At 40.1% G+C, this 20,606-nt stretch overlaps 1 protein-coding gene across 3 annotated transcripts in view; it reads right to left on the bottom strand.

Moving 5' to 3' along the window:
• The window catches only part of MPP7 (MAGUK p55 scaffold protein 7), a 259,047-nt gene that overhangs the window by 145,258 nt on the left and 93,183 nt on the right, over positions 1–20,606 (bottom strand). For 2 of the 3 annotated variants that reach the window (XM_004049214.5, XM_055352422.2), the window contains exon 3: positions 6,587–6,705. In XM_004049214.5, the coding sequence (XP_004049262.1) occupies positions 6,587–6,705 (119 nt within the window). The remainder of the gene's footprint in view (positions 1–6,586; positions 6,706–20,606) is intronic. The other variant, XM_055352420.2, reaches the window with a different exon arrangement.

The raw sequence follows: 20,606 nt of genomic DNA, 5'->3' as shown, positions 1-20,606 counted from the left end.
ATACATGCTATAATTTGGGTGAGCCTTGAAAACACTAAACTAAGTGACAGAAGCCAGTTACAAAAAAGCCACAGATGATGCCATTTATATGAAATTTCCAGGATAGGCAAATACATAGAGACAGAAAGTAGACTGGCAGTTGTTTAGGGATGGGATGGGAGAGAGAATGCAAGGATTGAAGAATGATGGCTAGGGGTGAAGGATTTATTTTTGAGGTGATAAAAAGGTTCTAAAATTGATTGTGGGGATAGGAAAAGAACAAAATAAACAAAATAAATAAAATTGATTTTGGCAATGGTTGCACAATCCTGTGAATATACTAAAAACCACTGAATTGTGTGTTTTAAGTGGGTGATTTGACAGTAGGTGAATTATATAGCTCAACAAATCTGTTCCCAAAAGAATGTTACCTTCTAAACGTTGATGACTCCCAAATAAGAGCTGTCAGATTTCAGTAATGAAAATACAAATATTGCATGGTTCACACTTATAACAAAGACCATTCATTGCATATCTGAAATTCAACTGTAAGAGGATGTCCTGCATTTTATCTGGCACCCCTACTCCCAAATCTATTCTGTCCAATCCAGAACATAATTATCCTCAGTTCAATATTCACATATCCAGGCCAGGTGCGGTGGCTCATGCCTGTAATCCCAGCACTTTGGGAGGCCAAGGCAGGCGGATCACCCAAGGTCAGGAGTTCAAGACCACCCTGGCCAACATGGTGGAACCCATCTCCACTAAAAGTACAAAAATTAGCTGGGCGTGGGGGCAGGTGCCTGTAATTGCAGCTACATGGGAGGCTGAGGCAGGAGACTCCCTTGAACCCAGGAGGCGGAGGTTGCAGTGAGCCGAGATCACACTACTGCACTCCAGCCTGGGTGACAGAGCGAGACTCCATCTCAAAAAAAAAAAAAAAAGATTCACACATCCAATAAGTAGCTCTATTTCATTATGCCCCAGATATCAAACATAACCAAAACTAAAATTACCTCTCATCTCCTCTGAGGAGATGGTCAAAATATATAAGAACTGGTACCTGGTATCTTAGGGCTTATACAGGTCTCCTGGTACCCTCTTCCAACCCCCAATGGCCTGGCATAAACAATAGTTGGTGGCTTACAATAGGAGAGTTTCGTATTTTAATGAAGAACCCACAGGCAGATGAGAGCACGTTGAACATCAGCCTCCCTCTCTCAAACTAAAATCAGTGGCTCTTCCAACACTTTGCCACCATCATCTCTGACCTGGGAATCTCATGTCCCATCCAGTCTTCACTGTTTACCTCTAAAAGAAAAACCTGATATCTTCACTGTTCCTGAAACCTTTCCATGCAATGGTTCCCACTCTCTTAGAAGAAAGCCCATTTACCTTCTGTCATTTACAAAGCTATTCAAGAACAGGTCACTGTTCATCTCTCCTGCCACCCTCGGCTGCCCACAGCCTTCCTGGTGTCACATATCAGCCAAAACAATCTGTTGACCTCAACCCTAAAGGTGGATTGTTCGCTCTTGCCTCCAGGTGTTCGCATCCATTATTCCTTCTGCCTGACCTCCCATGCCCTCATCCATCCCATAAACTCTAACCTGAGCAACTTCCTTTTTTTTTTTTTTCTGAGATGGAATCTTGCTCTGTCGCCCAGGCTGGAGTACAGTGGCACGATCTCAGCTCACTGCAACCTCTGCCTCCCAGGTTCAAGCAATTCTCATGCCTCAGCCTCCCAAGTAGCTGGGATTACAAGAATGTGCCACCATGCCTGGCTAATTTTTATATTTTTAGTAGAGACAGGGTTTCACCATTTTGACCAGGCTGGTCTCGAACTGTTGACCTCAAGTGATCCACCTGCCTCAGCCTCCCAAAGTGCTGGGATTACAGGCATGAGCCACCACACCCAGCCTAACCTGAGCAACTCCTATACCGAATGCAGGTTCCAACTTAAGATACCAAATTCTCCATGAACCACCCCCTCTGAGGCCAGTGTTGAGTGAGGTACCTTGTGTCTCTCCTAAAAAGCTCCAAATGAGGCCTATCTTAGAATACTGTACTCATCCATCCCTTCATTTATAAACTCTCTGGGAGACTGGAGCCCCCACAGGCAAGGGATTGTGCCCACCAAGTTGAACGTCTTGGCCCTAGTGGTCCATATAGTAACTGGCATAGAGTATGTACCCAACAAATAGTATCAATCAGTCCATCAAAACTCAAAGTTAAATAGATGCTTGAGGTGATGGATACCCCATTTACCCTGATGTGATTATTATATTGCATGCTGGTGTCAAAATATATTGTATACTCCATAAAAATATATACCTACTATGTAACCCCCAAAATTAAAAAATATGCAAAGCTAAAACAATGTAACCAGATGTTACAGGGGTCTGAGTATTTATCATTACTTGCATAAGGCTGAAATCACAGAAACACACACAATAATTCAATCATATGAGGAAAATTATCTGGAAAATATCAATTTGGGTTTGTTGAAATACTTCAAAATACCAAAAAGAATCAAATTCAGATTGCTACATTTTTTCCTCCTGTTCCCAAACATACACACAATTACTTTAAAGGGTAGGGGTAAACATAACACAACTATTTAAAAGGTACTAACAATTCCATATTCTTATCCTAGAAATCTAACATAGTTGTGAGTTAAAAACAAAGATTTCTGGAGAAAACAGAACTACAGCCTTATTTAAAAGAAATACAGGCCAGGCGCAGTGGCTCACACCTGTAGTCCTAACACTTTGAGTGTCCGAGGCAGGTGGATCCCTTAGGTCAGGATTCAAGACCAGCCTGGCCAACATGGTGAAACCCTGTCTCTACCAAAAATACAAAAATTAGCCGGGACTGGTGACAGGCGGCTGCAGTCCCAGCTACTTAGGAGGCTGAGGCAAGAGAATCACTTGAACCTAGGAGGCAGAGGTTGCAGTGGGCCAAGATTGCACCATTACACTCCAGCCTGGGCAACAGAGCAAAACTCTGTCTCAAAGAATTAAAAAAAAAAAAGAAAGAAAGAAAGAAAGAAATATAGTATCTAAGCAAGTTTTTGTGCCATATCTTGTTCTAAAATGAACTTAAACCAGATTACAAAAACACACAGAAACATAACTAAAAAAAATAAAATGTAAAATAAGTAAAGAGATCTCAATAGGAAAAAAGAATCCACAAGAATAGAAACTACATCTAGAAATGAGGTTGGGATACAAAATATATGGTCCTGGATATTTGCAAGAGATGGGTCCTGGATGCAGCTCTACCCTTGCTGATGGTCTATGCCATTCCCTAGTTCATGTGAATTCTGATATCCTTCTATTTCCACCCTCATAAACAATGTACTTCCATCCCACAGATATGTGTATTTGTCAGTTTTCACATACCTGAGACTGGGTAATTTATAAAGAAAAAGAGATTTAATGGACTCACAGTTCCATGCGGCTGGGGAAGCATCACACTCGTGGCAGAGGCGAAAGGCACATCTTACATCGTGGTAAGCAAGAGAGGATGAGAGCCAAGCATAAGGTGTTTCCCTTTAAAAAACCATCAGCTCTTATGAGACTTATTCACTACCATGAGAAGAGTATGAGGGAAACCACCCCCATGATTCGATTATCTCCTGCGGGGTCCTTCCCACAACACGTATGAATTAAGGAAGCTACAATTCAAGATGAGATTTGGATGGGGACACAGCTAAACCATATCAATATGAGACTTCTCAGGCATTCTCTCAGTATCATCTTCCCTCTGACACTTCTAAAGTCTCATGCTCACCGTTTTTATTATTCTTCGTTTCTATTTAGGCGTTTTTCTTTTAAAAAGCATCCTCAGCTAACACTCTAGAGGATCACCATATTTCCTTTTTAGTGACAAGCTCCCAGCCTACATATACTTGCACTGTAGCCAGATACCCCAAGGTGGCTGAATCTGTCACAGAGACTGTATTACCCAAACTTCCTCTCTTTATAAGTATATTTTTTCCCTAGTCCAAAGAGGTCTATGTATTTAAAATTGTGTTGTGATTTACAACCTGCCCCCAAACTTTTTTTTTAAGAGACAGGGTCTCTGTCATCCAGACTGGAGCATAGTAGTGTGATCTCAGCTCACTGCAGCCTTGACCTCCCAGGCTCATGCAATCCTCCCACATCAGCCTCTTGAGTGGCTAGGACTGCAGGCATACACCACTATGCCTGGCTAATTTTTAATTTTTTTTTTTTTTGAGAGAGGGTCTTGCTGTGCTGCCCAGACTGGTCTTGAACTCCTGGCCTCAGATTACAGGTGTGAACCACTGCACTCAGCCCATTTAAACACACACACACACACACACACACACACACACACGATCACACGATAACAACTATGAAAATTCTGTACTAGAATAAAATCAAGTTTTGTGTTCACTCAGTTCTAAACCACATTCTAACAGCTTCGACTGCAGGCAGAAGAGCATAAAACCAAAGCGATTTTGATTCACTCTACCACAAATCTTTTCACACAAATTCCTTCAGCTCTACCAAGATTTACGTACAAAAGCTGAAGGCTTCTATCCTCCAAGCTTAAATAGACACACTTGGAATACAGTTAAGCGGTTTGTTCCAGCTGTTTAAAGCTCCAGTCCTAGGAGCCTGCCTCCCGAAAGTATTGTAGACTTTACATACTTGAAAACGAATAGAATGGGTCAGTCAAAGGACACACTTGAGGTCTGTGTCTGATAAAAGTTGAGGGTGGGAGGAACTATTAAGACATTGAGAATGTACTAGAGGTATGTAATAAAACTAATTTTGAAAATACATTTTACAGCAATTACTGGAAAACATTTAGAATAGTACATGTGTTATTGTGCTATCTAAATACTAGCAACATGAGTTTATTCGCTCCACTGTTTTTATGAAATCAGATATCAATACCCTCCGCTATGCTTTCTAACCACTTAGTATTGACATATACTCTGAAAAAGAGCCTCAGCTTAAAACTCAAGCCAGTGTAACTAAGAATTTGTTTTATGCATTAGTTTCATTCTTTTAATAGAAATAACAACCATCTCTGTAGTTCCTTTTTGGTCCTTAGCGTGCTACGATAATTAACTTTTTCCTCAATACTTAATAATGCCTACTTAAATTTGTCTAACCCCATTATATAACTACCAAAAAACTCAGATCTTCGCTATTTTATTTGAAACTCACAAACAACCTGTAAACAGATATTATAACTTTAATTTTATAGGTAAGGAAACTGAGATAGCAGCTATTTGTAAATACATGCAAATGAATATGCATCCATTGTTTGGAGGCATGCTTATTTAATGATTAAAGGATGATGATGACACCTCAAATAAATTTATTCCTTCTATCAAAAGGTCAACTCAATCTAAATAAACCCATAGCTATCCAACTTCCACACAGTCAACTTAAAAATATTTTTATGATTGTATTACCAAGTCATAAACGTCATCAGTTATAATCCCAAGACCATGCCTAATAAATCCCCAGAGGGCAACTATTATTTAGAGCACAAGGATGCCTTGGAAATTACATTGTTATGAAAAAATAAAGAAATGAACAAATAAACATGGTCTTTAAATGTACTGCTAGGGAAATGCCACATATCAACACTTCCATTTCTTAAGAATTGTCACTGCTGGAAGTACACAAATTTCAGTAAATTTGACAAAAAAAAAATAGGAATTCTGTTCTGAAAAGCAATTGCAACTCAGAAATTGCTCATTTTCTAATACTCTAAATCAATTAAAAGCCTCTTATCATGACAGGCAACCATAACAAATTTAGCTGAATTAAAAAATGTAGGTCCAGTTATCATTGAGGCACTGGTTTCTACCTCCTCATAAACTCCAGAAAGACTCTAAATTTCTTTCAGCTTGAGTTAGATGAGAGAAAATGCAATTCATATTTCCAGAAGCACAAGTGGCATATTTTCCAGTAAGCTTCTTGTTCTCATTTTACTATTTTAGGAGTTCTGATCACTCCCAATGTTGCTGTATGGCCAGACCCGATTTCTGCTGGCTGATCATTTTCATGGCATGATGCTTTACTAAAACTGTCTCCAAAAACTGTTTTTACTCACATTCGGCTTCAGTGTATTTATATACAAAATACCACTTCAATGGAGTTCTGCCAATAAAAGAAACAGCTTACTAGAATTTCAGTTGACTTTGTTAAAGGAAATTATTTTAAATTAATGTGGCTACTGAACTGCTGCCATCCTTGACCTCAGAAAATAGATTCCTTCTAACTTTTGCTGTGAACATTTATTTAAGTTAAATTCCAGCTCATGAATGTTGACCGTAAAAGAGTCTAAACCTTCCTGCTACTATTTCATATTCTTTCTCTAAACAAGGGGGTGACCACATGGTTGCTACATTAGTATACAGAGCCAGCTCACCACCATTAAGTGAAATCATCTATGTATTTTTGGTAGAATCTTTAACAACTTCCACGCCCGTCGGTGAATGGAACAAGGCTGTTTTGTTTTCAGAGAGCAACAATTTGATCTCTGGTTTACTTGGTGGTGCCCCAAATATTTTTCCATATGCTTTTCGCAAAGAGAATCTGACATCAGCATGGTTTACCTTTACCAATGAATGCAGGCTTTTTTCACCAAACATATCCCAGAGGAAGGTCAGGTCTTCCTGGCTATCCACATGTGGCTGCAGCTGGGCTGGCAGAGCAGCCAACAGCTCATACAGACCTATAAAATGAAAATAAAACACAAAGTGTAATCTTAGAGTGATCTCATTAATTTCACCTAAGGTGTGTGTAAATGACAGCTGGAACATGCCAATTTTACTGGATTTGTATTCCAGGCCATCAAGCTAAACACTTCTCCAAAGAACCAAACGGGAATTTTCTGGCTTTTAAATTCCAAAGCAGTGGTATGTATTAACAGATTCATTTTTACCTCTCACAGTTGTCAACATTCTACAGCCCTCCAAGTTTACATAATCCGAGACAGAAAATGTGTACAGGTTTTCAGAAAAAGAAGAAAACGCATACATTCCTTTCCTTAATCATTATTACATTTCCCTCAATCTAAGCCAAAGAGTGAAATGAGTTATGAATAGGAAAAACTTCCTTAGAAGAACAGAGAATTGATAGGGTGGCCCATTAGAAGGGTTTTGTAGTGTCCAAGTAGTTCCTAATAACATATAGTTTCAAAAATACTTGCATTATCTAACATCCAAAAGAAAGTCCTACAAAGTACGGGAAAAGAAATCATAAATGGTTCTACATTACTATAGTCAACTATCAAAAAAAAAAAAAGCTACGTAGAACTTAGTTTAAAATTGGGGGATGTAAATCTTATGTAATACCCTCTGAAAGAGTTAAAGTAACAGATGCGGGTTACTCGTGGCGTCCTCACTAGCCACTTCCTACGGGCAGACAGTAGTGCAGTGTTCCACGGTAGCATACTACATAAACCATCCATCTCCATCACAGCCCGTCACACTCCTGTCCAAGAAATGTTGCAACAGTGCCTGCCCGAGACTCTTTAGGGAGGTGACCTGGCAGGAGTCAATATCAACTCATAGCACATGTTTCATTTTCCAGTGGGATTACATGAGGTAAAAAGGACAAAATTCCTTTTATTTCTTGTCTGCTGTCTACAAAAACACCAAGACCTCCTGGGACCTACAACACATGGGACTGTTGTTATTTTTGGTCTGAATAAGTGCTGCTGTTCATCACAGGGACAGCTTTACAAGAGATTTAACTAGCAAAGAATAGTAAATTATGGGCTGATGATTCGTATATCTATTATCTTCCTGAAGCATGCTAATTCTGCTTATCAGTGATAACTCACAACCAAAGGCATTAGGTACCACATTGAAAATTAAGATACATAACTTGGGAGATCTGATTAAATTGAAACATTTCTGGGGCCTTATTTGGCCAAAAAAGGCTAAAACACTCTTTAAAAAAAAAAAAAAAAAAAAAAAACCTTCTCTCAATTACATTCTGAAGTATTCTTGGTGTTTTACATCTATTCCCTTAAAATCCTGGTATTCTGCCTACACCAGCTCTTATTTACAGTTTAGTAAAATTATTTGTAAGGTATCTCAACCTAACTCAATCTATAATAATACAGGTTTCATTATATATATGAAAGTAATCAACAATGGCCAAGATCAGTGGTTAAGGTCGGAAGTCAAAATGTGAAATTATGTAAAGAAAGGGTGAAATTTCATTATTTTATTATTGATTTGGGGAGTTGTAAAAATAATTACCTATTCCTTGGTAACATGACTTACAGTTTAATTAAGGAGACTAATTCAACTGTGACATAATTTACATGATAAAAGTTGTCAGGAGGATTAAATGACTCAATACCTTAGAACAGTCCCTGTCACATAAAAAGTACTCAATACATTTCACATGAAACTCAGTAAGTTTCAGCTATTGTCATAATTATTACTGTTATTAATCATATCGTTACTGAAAAAGCAAAAGTGTGGATCAAACACAGCTAGATTCAAACTCAAAGTCTACACTTAGAGCATTTCACACAACTTAACTGAGCCTTATTTCCCTCATGTGTTTAAAAACAAATGGTAAACTACAGGTGTGGTAAAATCGCATAGCACAGCCAGGCATAATGGCTCACGCCCATAATCCCAGCACTTTGGGAGGCCGAGGTGGGCAGATCACTTAAGGTCAGAAGTTCAAGACCAGCCTGGCCAACATGGTGAAACCCCGTCTCTACTAAAAATACAAAAATTAGCCCAGTGTGGTGGCACACACCTGTAATTTCAGCTACTCAGGAGGCTGAGGCAGGAGAATCACTTGAACCCTGGAGGTGGAGGTTGGAGTTAGCCAAGACCACACCATTGCACTCCAGCTTGGGCAACAGAGTGAAACTCCGTCTCAAAAAAAAAAAAAAATGCATAGCACTAAATACGCAAACATACGGAGACACACACAAATAAGTGCATATAAAATATGAAATCTGAAAAGGTCAAATGATTGTACCAATGGCAATTTCCTAGTTGCAAGACTCTATTATAATTATGCAAGATGCTACCATCGGAAGAAAGTAGCTGAGGGGTACATGAGATCATAACATCAATCTACAATTATCTCAAAATAAAATGCTAACATAAAAAAAATTATGGCAAACACGGTTGTTGTAAGAATTCTATAGAGCAATGCATATGGCAGCATTTAGCCCTGTGGCTGGCACAGCGTAGGCAGTCCGTTGCTTAACATGTCTTCTTCTAGAATGAAAATGTCATTTCAATTCAATGGTTCAAAGTCAAACAATAGCTTAGCTGTATATTGCAATTGGATACAATACCATACTCAGAAATAAAACCACGCTAGTCTTTTACATATGGAAAGTGTTAACTTTACCCAAGTACTGCTTATATTTTGTGGGAATAAGCCATATTATATTTAAGTTTTTATAAAAAATAATTTTTCTGTTAGCAGAAGCTCATAAACCAGAGTTCTCTGGTTTTTACTAGTTTTATGCAATCCTAACTAATATCCCACCACAGTTTGGCACTATAGTGACAAGAGCCGTACCTTCCCTTCAACTACCACATCTGGTAACCATGACCACAGCAAGAAAAGACAGCACTGTGCCAACCAGAAATTAAAGACATGATTAAAGGAGCCACCAGGCCAGAGCTGTGTGCAGTCTCCATGAAGGTAAATAATATAGACAACTACTTCCACTCAAATGAATTATAAGGGCCCTAGAAACCATCTCTGGCCATGCATAAAATGGGGCCTGTGTTTTAACATGTTTTTTAAAATACTCCTACACTCAGTTCCTAAAGTTCTAATGGTGAAGAATTTTGTGAAATCCAAATGGTTTGGGTCGTGGAGATTCAAGGGCAAATCATGAGAGTTTAGATAGCAGCAGATATTTTTTAAGAATTTACCTAAATCTACTTGGTCTTTGGGCAAGAACTGAGACAATGAGATACCCTATACTCATTCAAACTCATTGATTCCAGTAAACAGTTATGGTAGCTATGAATGAAACACTCCTCAAGGCTCTAAAGATCTAACAAAAATCAGTCACGGCTCCTGTCCTCAGGAGTTGGCAGTGCAGCAGACAAGCACAGACAGGTTTATTAGTAAGTCCAGGACAAGGTTAGAGTGCTGTGGCAATGGCAAGGGAAGTGGTCAATTCCTGCAAAGGAGGAAGAAGACATCAGGAAAGTCTTCAGAAAAGAAGTAAACACTTGAGTTAGGTCTTTGCTGTGGTTTGAATGTGTCCCCTAAAAAGCATGTATCAGAAACTTAAACCCCAATGCAAGAGCATTGGGAGGTGGAGGCCAATGAGAGGTTATGGATAGATTAATGCCATTATTGTAGGAGTGGGCTCATTATCTTGGGAATGGGTTCATTATATGAATGTGAGTCAGTCTTCTTCTCCCTCTCTTTGCCTTTCTGCCATGGATGACACAGCAAGAAGGCCCTCATCAGATTCTGGTTCCTTGATCTTGGACTTCCCAGCCTCCAGAACTGTGAGCCAATAAAATTCTGTTCATTACAAATTGCCTAGTCTGTGGTATTCTGTTATAGCAGTACAAAACTGACTAAGACCCTCTTTAAAGGCAAAGTTCCTAAGAATCAACATTTACTGAGTTCTCATATTCAGAGTACTATGCTTGTCACTGGAGATACAACTTATAGAATATACGACTATCTCTGCCCCCAGAGGTCTTACCATCTTAGATGACACAGAATATGCCCCAACATAAAGCAATCCTAAATATAAGGCTCTCTTATTTGCCCAAGAAAAGATCCAAAACACATTTTCTTTCAAATAAATACATGAACATTTAGTGTGACAATGAAATACATACCTCATTAATTATTAACATCTGTTTATGTCTAATAATTCAAATATATAATTGACTTTTACAGATGTTGATAAAATGCTCATGCCTGCTTCTAAAATTTACATTGCAGTTTAGTTAGGAACACATACCTTAAATTACCTATGAGGTAAAATACATTAATTTAGATATTAGGTTTGGGCCCCACTTGCATATTTCATGAAATTGTTTTATTTAAATTATTTACAATAACTTTGTAAATAATTTAAATTTCAGAGTTAAAATATATCATTTTCATTTCTAAATAAGCTATAAGCTGTTTGAGATGCAGCATATTTATTATTATTTGTGAGATGCTGTCAGGGGAAATCTACATAAAACTGATCGGTTTTTCATTTGTTCTGTAACTGTATAGTTTTTATCTCTACAACAGAACCACTAAGCTACTCTTTAAGTATCTTTAACATTGGCAAATGTGAGGTCACAACCTTTCCCTAAGGAATAATAATTAAATCTGGCTTAAACTTCTTTGCAACCTTTTTTTTCTCCCATTGTCTTGATGAATAGTGGCCTTTTTTAAAAAACAATTCTGTCAGGTGGCCTCTAAAACCATACCCAAAAATTTTGAATTTAGGTTATATGAGAACAATGTGCCTTCTCCATTCAACATATTTTTGAGTAAATGAAATAACAGAAAGTTACCTATAAGAGATTTTGTAAGAACTTGAATATAAAGCAGCTCTCTCTTCTCTGAGAAAGAATTTTAAGGAGGAAAAAATATCTCACCTTATATTTGGGTACATGGAATAGACACTGTCAAAGATGCAGGTGAAGCATTTCAATAAAATTATTTCATAAAATCTTCCAGTAAATAAAAAGCAATATTTTTTAATTTTTATATTTTATAACTGAAAAAAAAAATAAAGCACCACAGCAAAACTAAAATATGTCAAGGGTCAGTTGATTGATACGTACAAGAACTGTAATAATTTAAAGATGAGACCAATCATTGAAGGTCAGAAAAGGTTATACTGGGGGCTGGGCGCAGTGGCTCACTCCTCTCAGCACTTTGGGAGGCCAAGGCAGAAGGATTGCTTGAGTTAGAGACCAACCTGGGCAACATAGTGAGACCCTGTCTATATAAAAAATTTAAGAAATTACCCGGGCATGGTGGTGCACACCTGTAGTCCCAGATACTCAGGAGGCTGAGGCAGGAGAATCACTTGAGCCCAGGAGGTAAAGGTTGCAGTGGTGTGGTGACTATAATCACATCACTTTACTCCAGCCTGGGCATCAGAGTGAGACCCCATCTCAAAAAGAAAAAAAAAATGAAAAAAGAAAGAAAAAGAAAAGGCAATACTGGAACTTGCAGGACTTGAGCTAGGATCTGAAAAAGGAAAACAGAACCTGCAAGGGTACATTCTAGGTTGGAGAACACTCAAGGTGGAAAGGCAGTTATAATCACATAAATCTATAGATTTTTAAGTGCACTAAATTTCCACAAAACTGAAGAAAACACTAGTGATTAATCAAACCCTAATTTCTGCCTTTTATGTTTGCATCAGTCATGGTCCAACCTGGAGACAGGAGCTCTGCAGTAATTTGAACAAAGAAGCTTAATATAAATAATTATTACCTATAACAGGGGCTTATCTGTAAAGTCAGAGAGAACTCTAAAGAATACCTAGGACTGAAGGAGATTTTTTCCTGTTATCCAAGGAGAAAACAACCTTGGAAGAGGACTCCCTCCCCAAGGCTAAGACTCAGAGCTCACAGGAGAACGTGTGTTTGCAGCTCACAAGATGGTTGGGTTGCTTGGGCCAAAGATTCTCCATTATCATTGAGCAGGCAAGAAACACCCATCTCCAGGATGCAAGTGGACAAGAAACTGTGCCTGGGACTAGCAAGCAGGAAACACTTCTCCAGTATACAGATGGTTTGAGGCTGGCAGGCAGGAAACCATTTTTAGTCCTGGCATAGCAGGACTAAAAAGCCAGAAGTATCCTGGGGGTGTATATAACAGTGACAGGAACTGTCAAGCAAACACCCCCTCCAGTACATAGGCAGGGTGAGGCTAGGAAGTTGACCTCTGGGATGCCCACAAGACTCACTGGGAGTCTGCCCATGGGCGTGTCACTAAAACTCAAAGAGGATAAGTACCACTGGATACTCCCACAAGTGCTGTTAGAAATCCTATGAAAGGAGAAAGAAAAAGCAAATAAGAAAACACAAGAATAAGGAAGAGATGCCTCCGCCTCCTCTTGCATTGTCCCATCCAGTGCCTTCATCTGACAAAACTTAACGTCAGGCCAGCAGCAAAAGAGAAATACTTAAAGGGCCTTGCTCTATCTTCATAGAGCAGACAATGAAGTATTAATTTGGAGCTAAGAGGCAATAAAATGATAACTGGCTCAATCTTCTATATAGAGATTTATGTATGTACATATGAGGCTGATATAGTTTAGGTATCTGTCCCCTCTAAGTCTCATGTTGAATTGTAATCCCAAATTGGGACCTGGTGGAAGGTGACTAGATCATGGGGGTGGATCCCTCATGGCTTGTGGCTGTCCTCAAGACAGTGAGTTGTAGTGAGATCTGTTTGTTTAAAAGTGTGTGGCACCTCCCCCCACTCACTTCCTTTGCCCCTACTTTCACCATGTGATATACCTGCTCCCCATTCACCTTCCACCATTATTCTAAGCTTCCTGAGGCCTCCTCAGAAGCAGATGCCAGCTCCATGCTCCTGTACAGCCTGCAGAGCCGTGAGCCAATTATACTTCTTTTCTTTATAAACTGCCCAGTCGCAAGTATTCCTCTAGGGCAATGCAAAGAACGACCCAACACAGAGGCCGAGGCAGGAATATCGCTTGAGGCCAGGAGCCTGGGACAAGCCTGGGCAACTTAGAAAGAACCATCACTGCCAAAAAAAATGTTTATGTTAGCTGAGCATAGTGGTGTGCGCCTCTATAGCACCAGCTACTTGGGAGGCTGAGGAGGGAGGATCCTTTGAGCCCAGGAGTTCAAGGCTGCAGTGAGCTATGATTGCACCACTGCACTCCAGCCTGAGTGACGGAATGAAATCCTATCTCAAAAAAAAAAAAAAAAAAAACTATGTGTGTGTCTCTTTCTGGGGGGAGAGGAATATTGTCTTTCTGCTTTGTTGTCGATGTTCTTTCTATTGTTTGGCATTGGAGACACAATGAAAAATATTTAGTGATTAGTGAAAGTAAAGGTTTTTCTAATATAGATTTGAAAGGGAAATACTATTACATCAAAGGCTTGTATTGACAATGTTTGCCTGTCTTAACAATATGCTAAGCCTGACCCCAACAGCTCAGGTGGAGCACTAGGCCAAAGTTCTAAGTTCAACAAATGACAAATAAACAGTCTTGAGATGGTTAATTTTATGTGTTAATTTGACTGAGCTAAGAGATGTCCAGATAGGTGGTAAGACATTATTTCTGGGTATGTCTGCATGGATGTTTCTGAAAGAGATTATCCTATGAATTGGTAGACTCAAGAAAGAAGATCTGCTCTCACCAACACGGGCAGCATCAGCCAATCTCACTGAGAGTCCAGATAGATCCAAAAGGCAGAGGAAGGGCAAATTCCCCCTCTCTCTTATTGAGCTGGGACACCCATCTTCTCCTGCCCTCAGACATCAGGCTTCCTGGTTCTTGGGCCTTTGTGCTTTGATACTTACTTATACTTCAGCCCTTTCCCTTCCACCCCATAATCTTGGATCTCAGGCCTTCAGACTCAGACTGAGTTATGCCACCAGCTTTCCTGGTTCTCCAGGTTGCAGATGGCAGATCACCGGACTTCTCGACCTCCATAATCACGTGAGTGAATTCCCATAATAAATCTCCTATAAACACACACACCTATATAAGTCAGTTGGTACAAAAGTAATCATGGTTTTTACAACAATGTCAAAAACTGCAATTACTTTTGCACCAACCTAATATATACCTGTCTCCATGTGTGTACGTATGTGTGTGGGGACGTATACTATAATATCTCCTATTGGTTTTGTTTATTTGGAGAACTCAAACACAGCTCTTTTCTATCAAAAGAGCACTCTCTTAATTTCAACTTTCTCATAAATGTATGAAACTTATAAGAGAAGGTCAAGATAGATTGTGGTTTTCTAACATTAAAATAATATAAAACCCCTAAACATGGAAAAACTATAGAAAGTACATAGTGGGCAAAAATTTTAGGGGCTAAGAAAGGTGCTTAAAATTAAAGGAACTAATTGCAAAGACACATAAAGATGTTTTGAGATTTTTAAACAGGTTACCAAAGCCTGCTCTGTGGAAAATAAATGTTGTAACCTATTCTCCCTTTCCAGAGGAATTTTATATGGCAAATTTTGGCTGTATGAAATTATAAAAAGTAACATACTAATGACAATGCTTTCAGTACAATATAAATACCTCACTCTGTGAGCTGGTTCATTAAGCCATCTCATATGTAAGACCATAATCTTAATTTAACTACACTGACTTATTTATTTGATGGGATTTAAATGTGCTGTAGCTGGCTTCCCTCTATCCACACTATACTAAACGATAAGTACATGTGCCACTTACTTTTTGTTAAAAACTATATGCTTTGAGATCACTGAGTTATTTAATTGGACCTAAATAATATGCCGTGATCATCTTCCTGAACCCATGCTACACTGCAGGAGAAACATATGTCACTGTCTCACTGTCTTTTCTTTTTTTTTTAGATGAGGTCTCGCTCTGTCACCCAGGCTAGAGTGCAGTGGCACGGTCACAGCTCACTGCAACCTTGAACCCCTGGGCTCAAAGGACCGTCTCACCTCAGCCTCCCTAGTAGCTGGGACTACAGGAGTACACCACTGCACCTGGTATCATTGTCCTTACAGATAAAGGTATATGTGCTTTTCCCCTCTAACGACTTACAATCAGGGTATGTTCTTGGGGCCTTAGTAGCCCTGGGCAACACACTGAGGTGGTATGTATTTTACATACACTTTTAGATACTTTGATGCTTTGAGCAACTTCAAGTTGTTTTGCAGTATATTTTTTGCCATATATATATACAGAGAGAGAGAGAGAATTACTGTAAAACTAAAGTCATGTTTTCTATCAGAATATTATCTTTATATAAGATATATATAACTAACAGGCAGGTGAGTTGACCAAGGATTGGGGAAGATAGACAACCTGACCTATCTCATAAGGAAATGTATTCACGTTGAGTAAAAAATTCACCCAAAGTTATAATTCATTAATCAGAAGATAATTACAAGCTGTCATCATTTTGAATTAATAAGATTGCATTATCTTTTAAGAGTATATAAACCACCAGAGTACATCAGAATACTTTTAACTGAGGAAGATGACGGGCAAGGAGTCCCATATGACAGGAGCAGAGAGAGCAAGAAGAAGAGGGGATATAAGGAAGGATATGGGAGCCCAGATCACACAGGGCCTGGAAGGGCAAACACGGGAAGGAGCTTCACTTTTACTTTAGAGTGAAAGAGCCACTGCAGAGTTTTGTGTAAAGGGGTGATTAGATCTAACTTACATTACAAAAGCATCACTCAGCCAGGCGCAGTGGCTCGCCTATAATCCCAGCACTATGGGAGGCTGAGGCAGGAGGATCATGTGAGCCCAGGAGATCTAGGCCGTAGTGAGCCATGATTGCACCACTGCTCTCTGGCCTGGGCAACAGAATGAGACCTTGTCTCGTAAAAAAAATAAATAAATGAGTGAATGAATGCATCACTCTGGCTGCTGAATTGAGAACAGATCGCAGGAAGCCAAGGGCCGAGGCAGACAACTATATGGGAAGATCAAACACAGCAATCCAGGGCAGAAGGGTGAGGGTGGCTTGGGCCCATGCAGTAGCCAGGGGAAGTTGTGAGAACTACACAAGTTCAGGTGGATTTTCAAGGAAGAACTTAATATGAATTTCTGTCTGACTGAATGAGGGACATGGGAGAAAAAAAATCAAACATAACTCCAACAGTTTTTGAAGTTGCCATCACCTATAATGGGGAAGTTCAGCCTTAGACATACTGAATTTGGAATGTTGACTGGATACCAGTGGAGATGCAGTGGGCAGTTGAATATGGGGTCAGCAGGTCACCAGACTGCTCTGGACTGAAAACTTAATCCCTGGGAATCACTGGCACATGATTTGTACTTAAAGCCATGAGGTAAAATGAGATCCCCAGGAGCATGAGTGTAGACACAGAAGAGAATAGGAGGCAGGGGACTGCACCCTGAAGTCTCCAAAGTTAGGCGATGCAGAAGAGAGGAGGGACCAGCAACCACTCAGAGTGCTGTAATCTCACGTCCTAGAAAGAGAGTGTCAAGGAAGAATGAACCATCCACTGTGTAAACGCCACTGATAAGCAAGTACAATGAGGACTGAGAACTAAGCGTTGGATTTAGCAATGTGCAGGGTACTGACTACCTTTGGCAGAGTGACAATGTAGAAGACTGAATGAGGAGCTCTAAAAAATGGGAAGACAGAGGAGAGAGCAAATACAGACAACTCTTAGAAGGAGCTGGGTTTGGTTTTTTCCTAGAGATAGGGTCTTGCTCTGCCACTCAGGCTGTAGTGCAGTGCCATGATCAGAGCTCAGTGCAGCCTTGACCTCCTGGGCTCAGGTAATCCTCCTGCCTCAGCCTCCCGAGTTGCTGAGAATATAGGCATGCACCCCTAGATGTGACTAATTTTTAATTTTTTTTGTAGTGACAGGGTCTCGATGTTGCCCCAGGCTGGTCTCAAACTCCTAAACTCAAGCAATCCTCCCACCATAGCCTTCTGAAGACTTGGTTCAACAGAGAATTCATCCTTGTACGGGAAGTGGGGTAAAGAAGTTTTAGCTGGAGCTGTCATTCAGTAGTTGTGAAGGAACAGGGTCAAGCGCACAGGTGGATTAAATCCAAGAGGGCAGCTCCTCTATGGTCCCACAGAGGAAGGCAGGCAGAAGATGCCCCATGTGGGGCAAATGTGGTTGAGGGAACATGTGATTCCCTGAAGATTGTTTCGCTATTTTCAGTAAACTAGGAAACAGGGTTTCATGCTGAGAGTGAGGACGTGGAAGAAAGTGTTTGCATTTAAAAGAGAAGGTTGGGCCGGCTGCGGTGGCTCATGCCTGCAATCCCAGCACTTTGTGAGGCCAAGGCAGGCAGATCAAGAGGTCAGGAGTTCAAGACCAGCCTGGCCAACATGGTGAAACCCTGTTGTAAAAATACAAAAAAATTAGCCAGGTGTGGTGGCACATGCCTGTAACCCCAGCTACTCAGGAGGCTGAGGCAGGAAAATTGCTTGAACCTGGGAGGTGGAGGCTGCAGTGAGCCCAGATCATGCCATTGCACTCCAACCTGGGCAACAGAGTGAGACTCTGTCTCAAAAAAAAAGAGAGAGAGAGAGAGAGAAGGTTGGTCAGAGCCTCTGGATTTCCCAGAGGGAATGAAGGATCCAGGGAAGTCATAAATTGGTATACATTGTTGGCAATATGAAAATTGAAAGCTTGCATTCTCTTTGATCCTGAAATTCACCTTTATTCACTCATTCATTACAGCTCTAGGTGGCCAAGAGAGCCTTCTATAGTAGGATCCATATCTAACTGTTATCAATGTTTAATCTGGAAGAAAAACCAAAAGGAACAGGAGACAATTACTTTCATTTTTGCCATATATATTTCTACACTGCTTGAGCTTTTACAAGATAGACATCAGTTTTATAAATTTCCAAATTGCATTTTTATGTAATAATCTGCTGTAAACCTTGTTTTCAGCAGTATAGTTTACAACTTCTCCTCAAATTCTATTCCAGCCACAGTGAATTGTTATTTGCTGTACCCTGAAATTACAACTGTATCCAGGAAACTTTACACCAATTCACCAGATAATTAATTTCCTGATGACTGCTACTGCTGTCATGTTCCCATTCTTCAAGATCCCTGAAACTACCTGAAAGATGAAAGAAGCATGGTAACATGCTTACATCAAAGTTTCATTAACAGGTTTAACTTAACACACTTGCCAACATTTCAAGAGGCGTGTTTCGGAAGCTGGCAAGCTCCCAAGTCCCCTCCACACTTCAAAACTCCTCTTGAGCCTTTCTCATCCCTACCCCACAAACACCGAGTGCTTACTATCTATGTGCCAGGCACTATGAAGGGCTGGAGATGCCATGACGATGAAACCACCTTTGCAAAATTATAACTGAGGAAATTATGACAGTGAAAGAAATCAGACCTAACCGACTCCATCTTGTTTCTAACCTTTAAGCTGTCCTTGTTTGTTCTTGGGCATGGGCTGAACTAACTTTGGGAAGGGATTCAGTTCATGGTTTGACTCTGAAGCAAAACTGATAATAGCCCTTTCCCAGAAAGACCCCCTTCTTGCCTGGGGACCAGTCCACCTTGCAGTACTAACAAATTAGCTACAAGATTAGAAAGTACAGTGTAGGGGTCATGCAGCCTCTGGTTCCAAGAGTCTGAACCTCTCCACGTGGCTCCTGGGGATAACATCACTATTGAAAAACCTAAGATCAGTGCTTGAGATATTTTGTAGACCCTGCACTCGATGGATCAGCTGACACCACCCAGACAGGTAATCCGGCTCAACCAGTTCTGCCATCTCATCCAGGAACAGAAAACAGCAAGAAAACCTCACTTCAACCCCCTATTATTCCACCTCCAGCCTGACCAATCAGCACTTCTCATTTCCCAAGCCCCTACCCAAATTTCTTTAAATTATCTTTAAAAACTCTGCTCCCCAATGCTCAGGAGATTGATTTGAATAATAATAAAACTCCGGTCTCCTGAACAGCCAGCTCTGTGTGAATTACTCTTTCTCCATTGCAATTCCCCTGTCTTGATAAATCAGTTCTGTCTAGGCAGTGGGCAAGGGGAACCCATTGGGCGGTTACAAAGAAGGGAGGAAAAAAAAAAAATAAAAACAAACACAAGTTTTTTCCCCAGTGTAGGGTAGCAGCCAGATATCGGTAATCATGAAAATAAATGCAAAGTGACAACTCTGAAAAGCCCTATACAAGAGGAGGTTGTTGCACCAGGAAAAGTATAAGAGAGAGAGATGTGAACAACTCAGGGACAGTGTTCTCGAGGAAGCGACAATTATGCTGGGATCTGAGGGAAGCACAGACATTAACTCGGAGGTGCTGAAGTGAGGAACAGAAAGAGAACCACACTTACAAAGGCCCTGGGGTAGCATGCTTAGACTCTAGACTCATGCTTAGACTCTAGAGCCATGCGACATAATTACAAATCCCAACTCTGCAACTGGGCATATTGGTAAACATCTCTGTGTATCCATTTTTTATTGTGTAAAACAGGTACAGTCATGCTAACCTTACAGAATTGTTATAAGGGTTAAATGAGTTATTTGTAAAGCTTACAATGATGCCTTGCTTTGCTGAACAACTTATGTAAGCATCTTTTAAACAAAAATAATTCCAAATTAAATGCTAAAACTTATTAAGTATGTCCAAGCATTAAGGAGGCAGATGACAAAATATAAGTTTATCCTGCCGGATTCGTTAAGGGGAAAAGAAAGCTTTCACAATAGGCAATAAAGACAGGCAACAACAGACCCCATGTATTGGGTAGAGTGAACTGAGAGATGAGAACTTAAAAATGTGATCACATCTGCCGCACCCCCGCCCTCCAATTGACCTTTGGCCAGGCACAGTGGCTCACACCCAGTAAACCCAACACCCAACACTTTGGGAGGCTAAGGCAGGAGGATTGCTTAAATCCAGGAGTATGGGACCAGCCTGAGCA

Source organism: Gorilla gorilla, chromosome 8 (genome assembly GCF_029281585.2).
Source record: "Gorilla gorilla gorilla isolate KB3781 chromosome 8, NHGRI_mGorGor1-v2.1_pri, whole genome shotgun sequence".
Classification (NCBI taxonomy): Eukaryota; Metazoa; Chordata; class Mammalia; order Primates; family Hominidae; genus Gorilla; species Gorilla gorilla.
The sequence above is the reverse complement of the archived record's forward strand: the minus strand, read 5'-3'. Positions and strand labels throughout refer to the sequence as shown.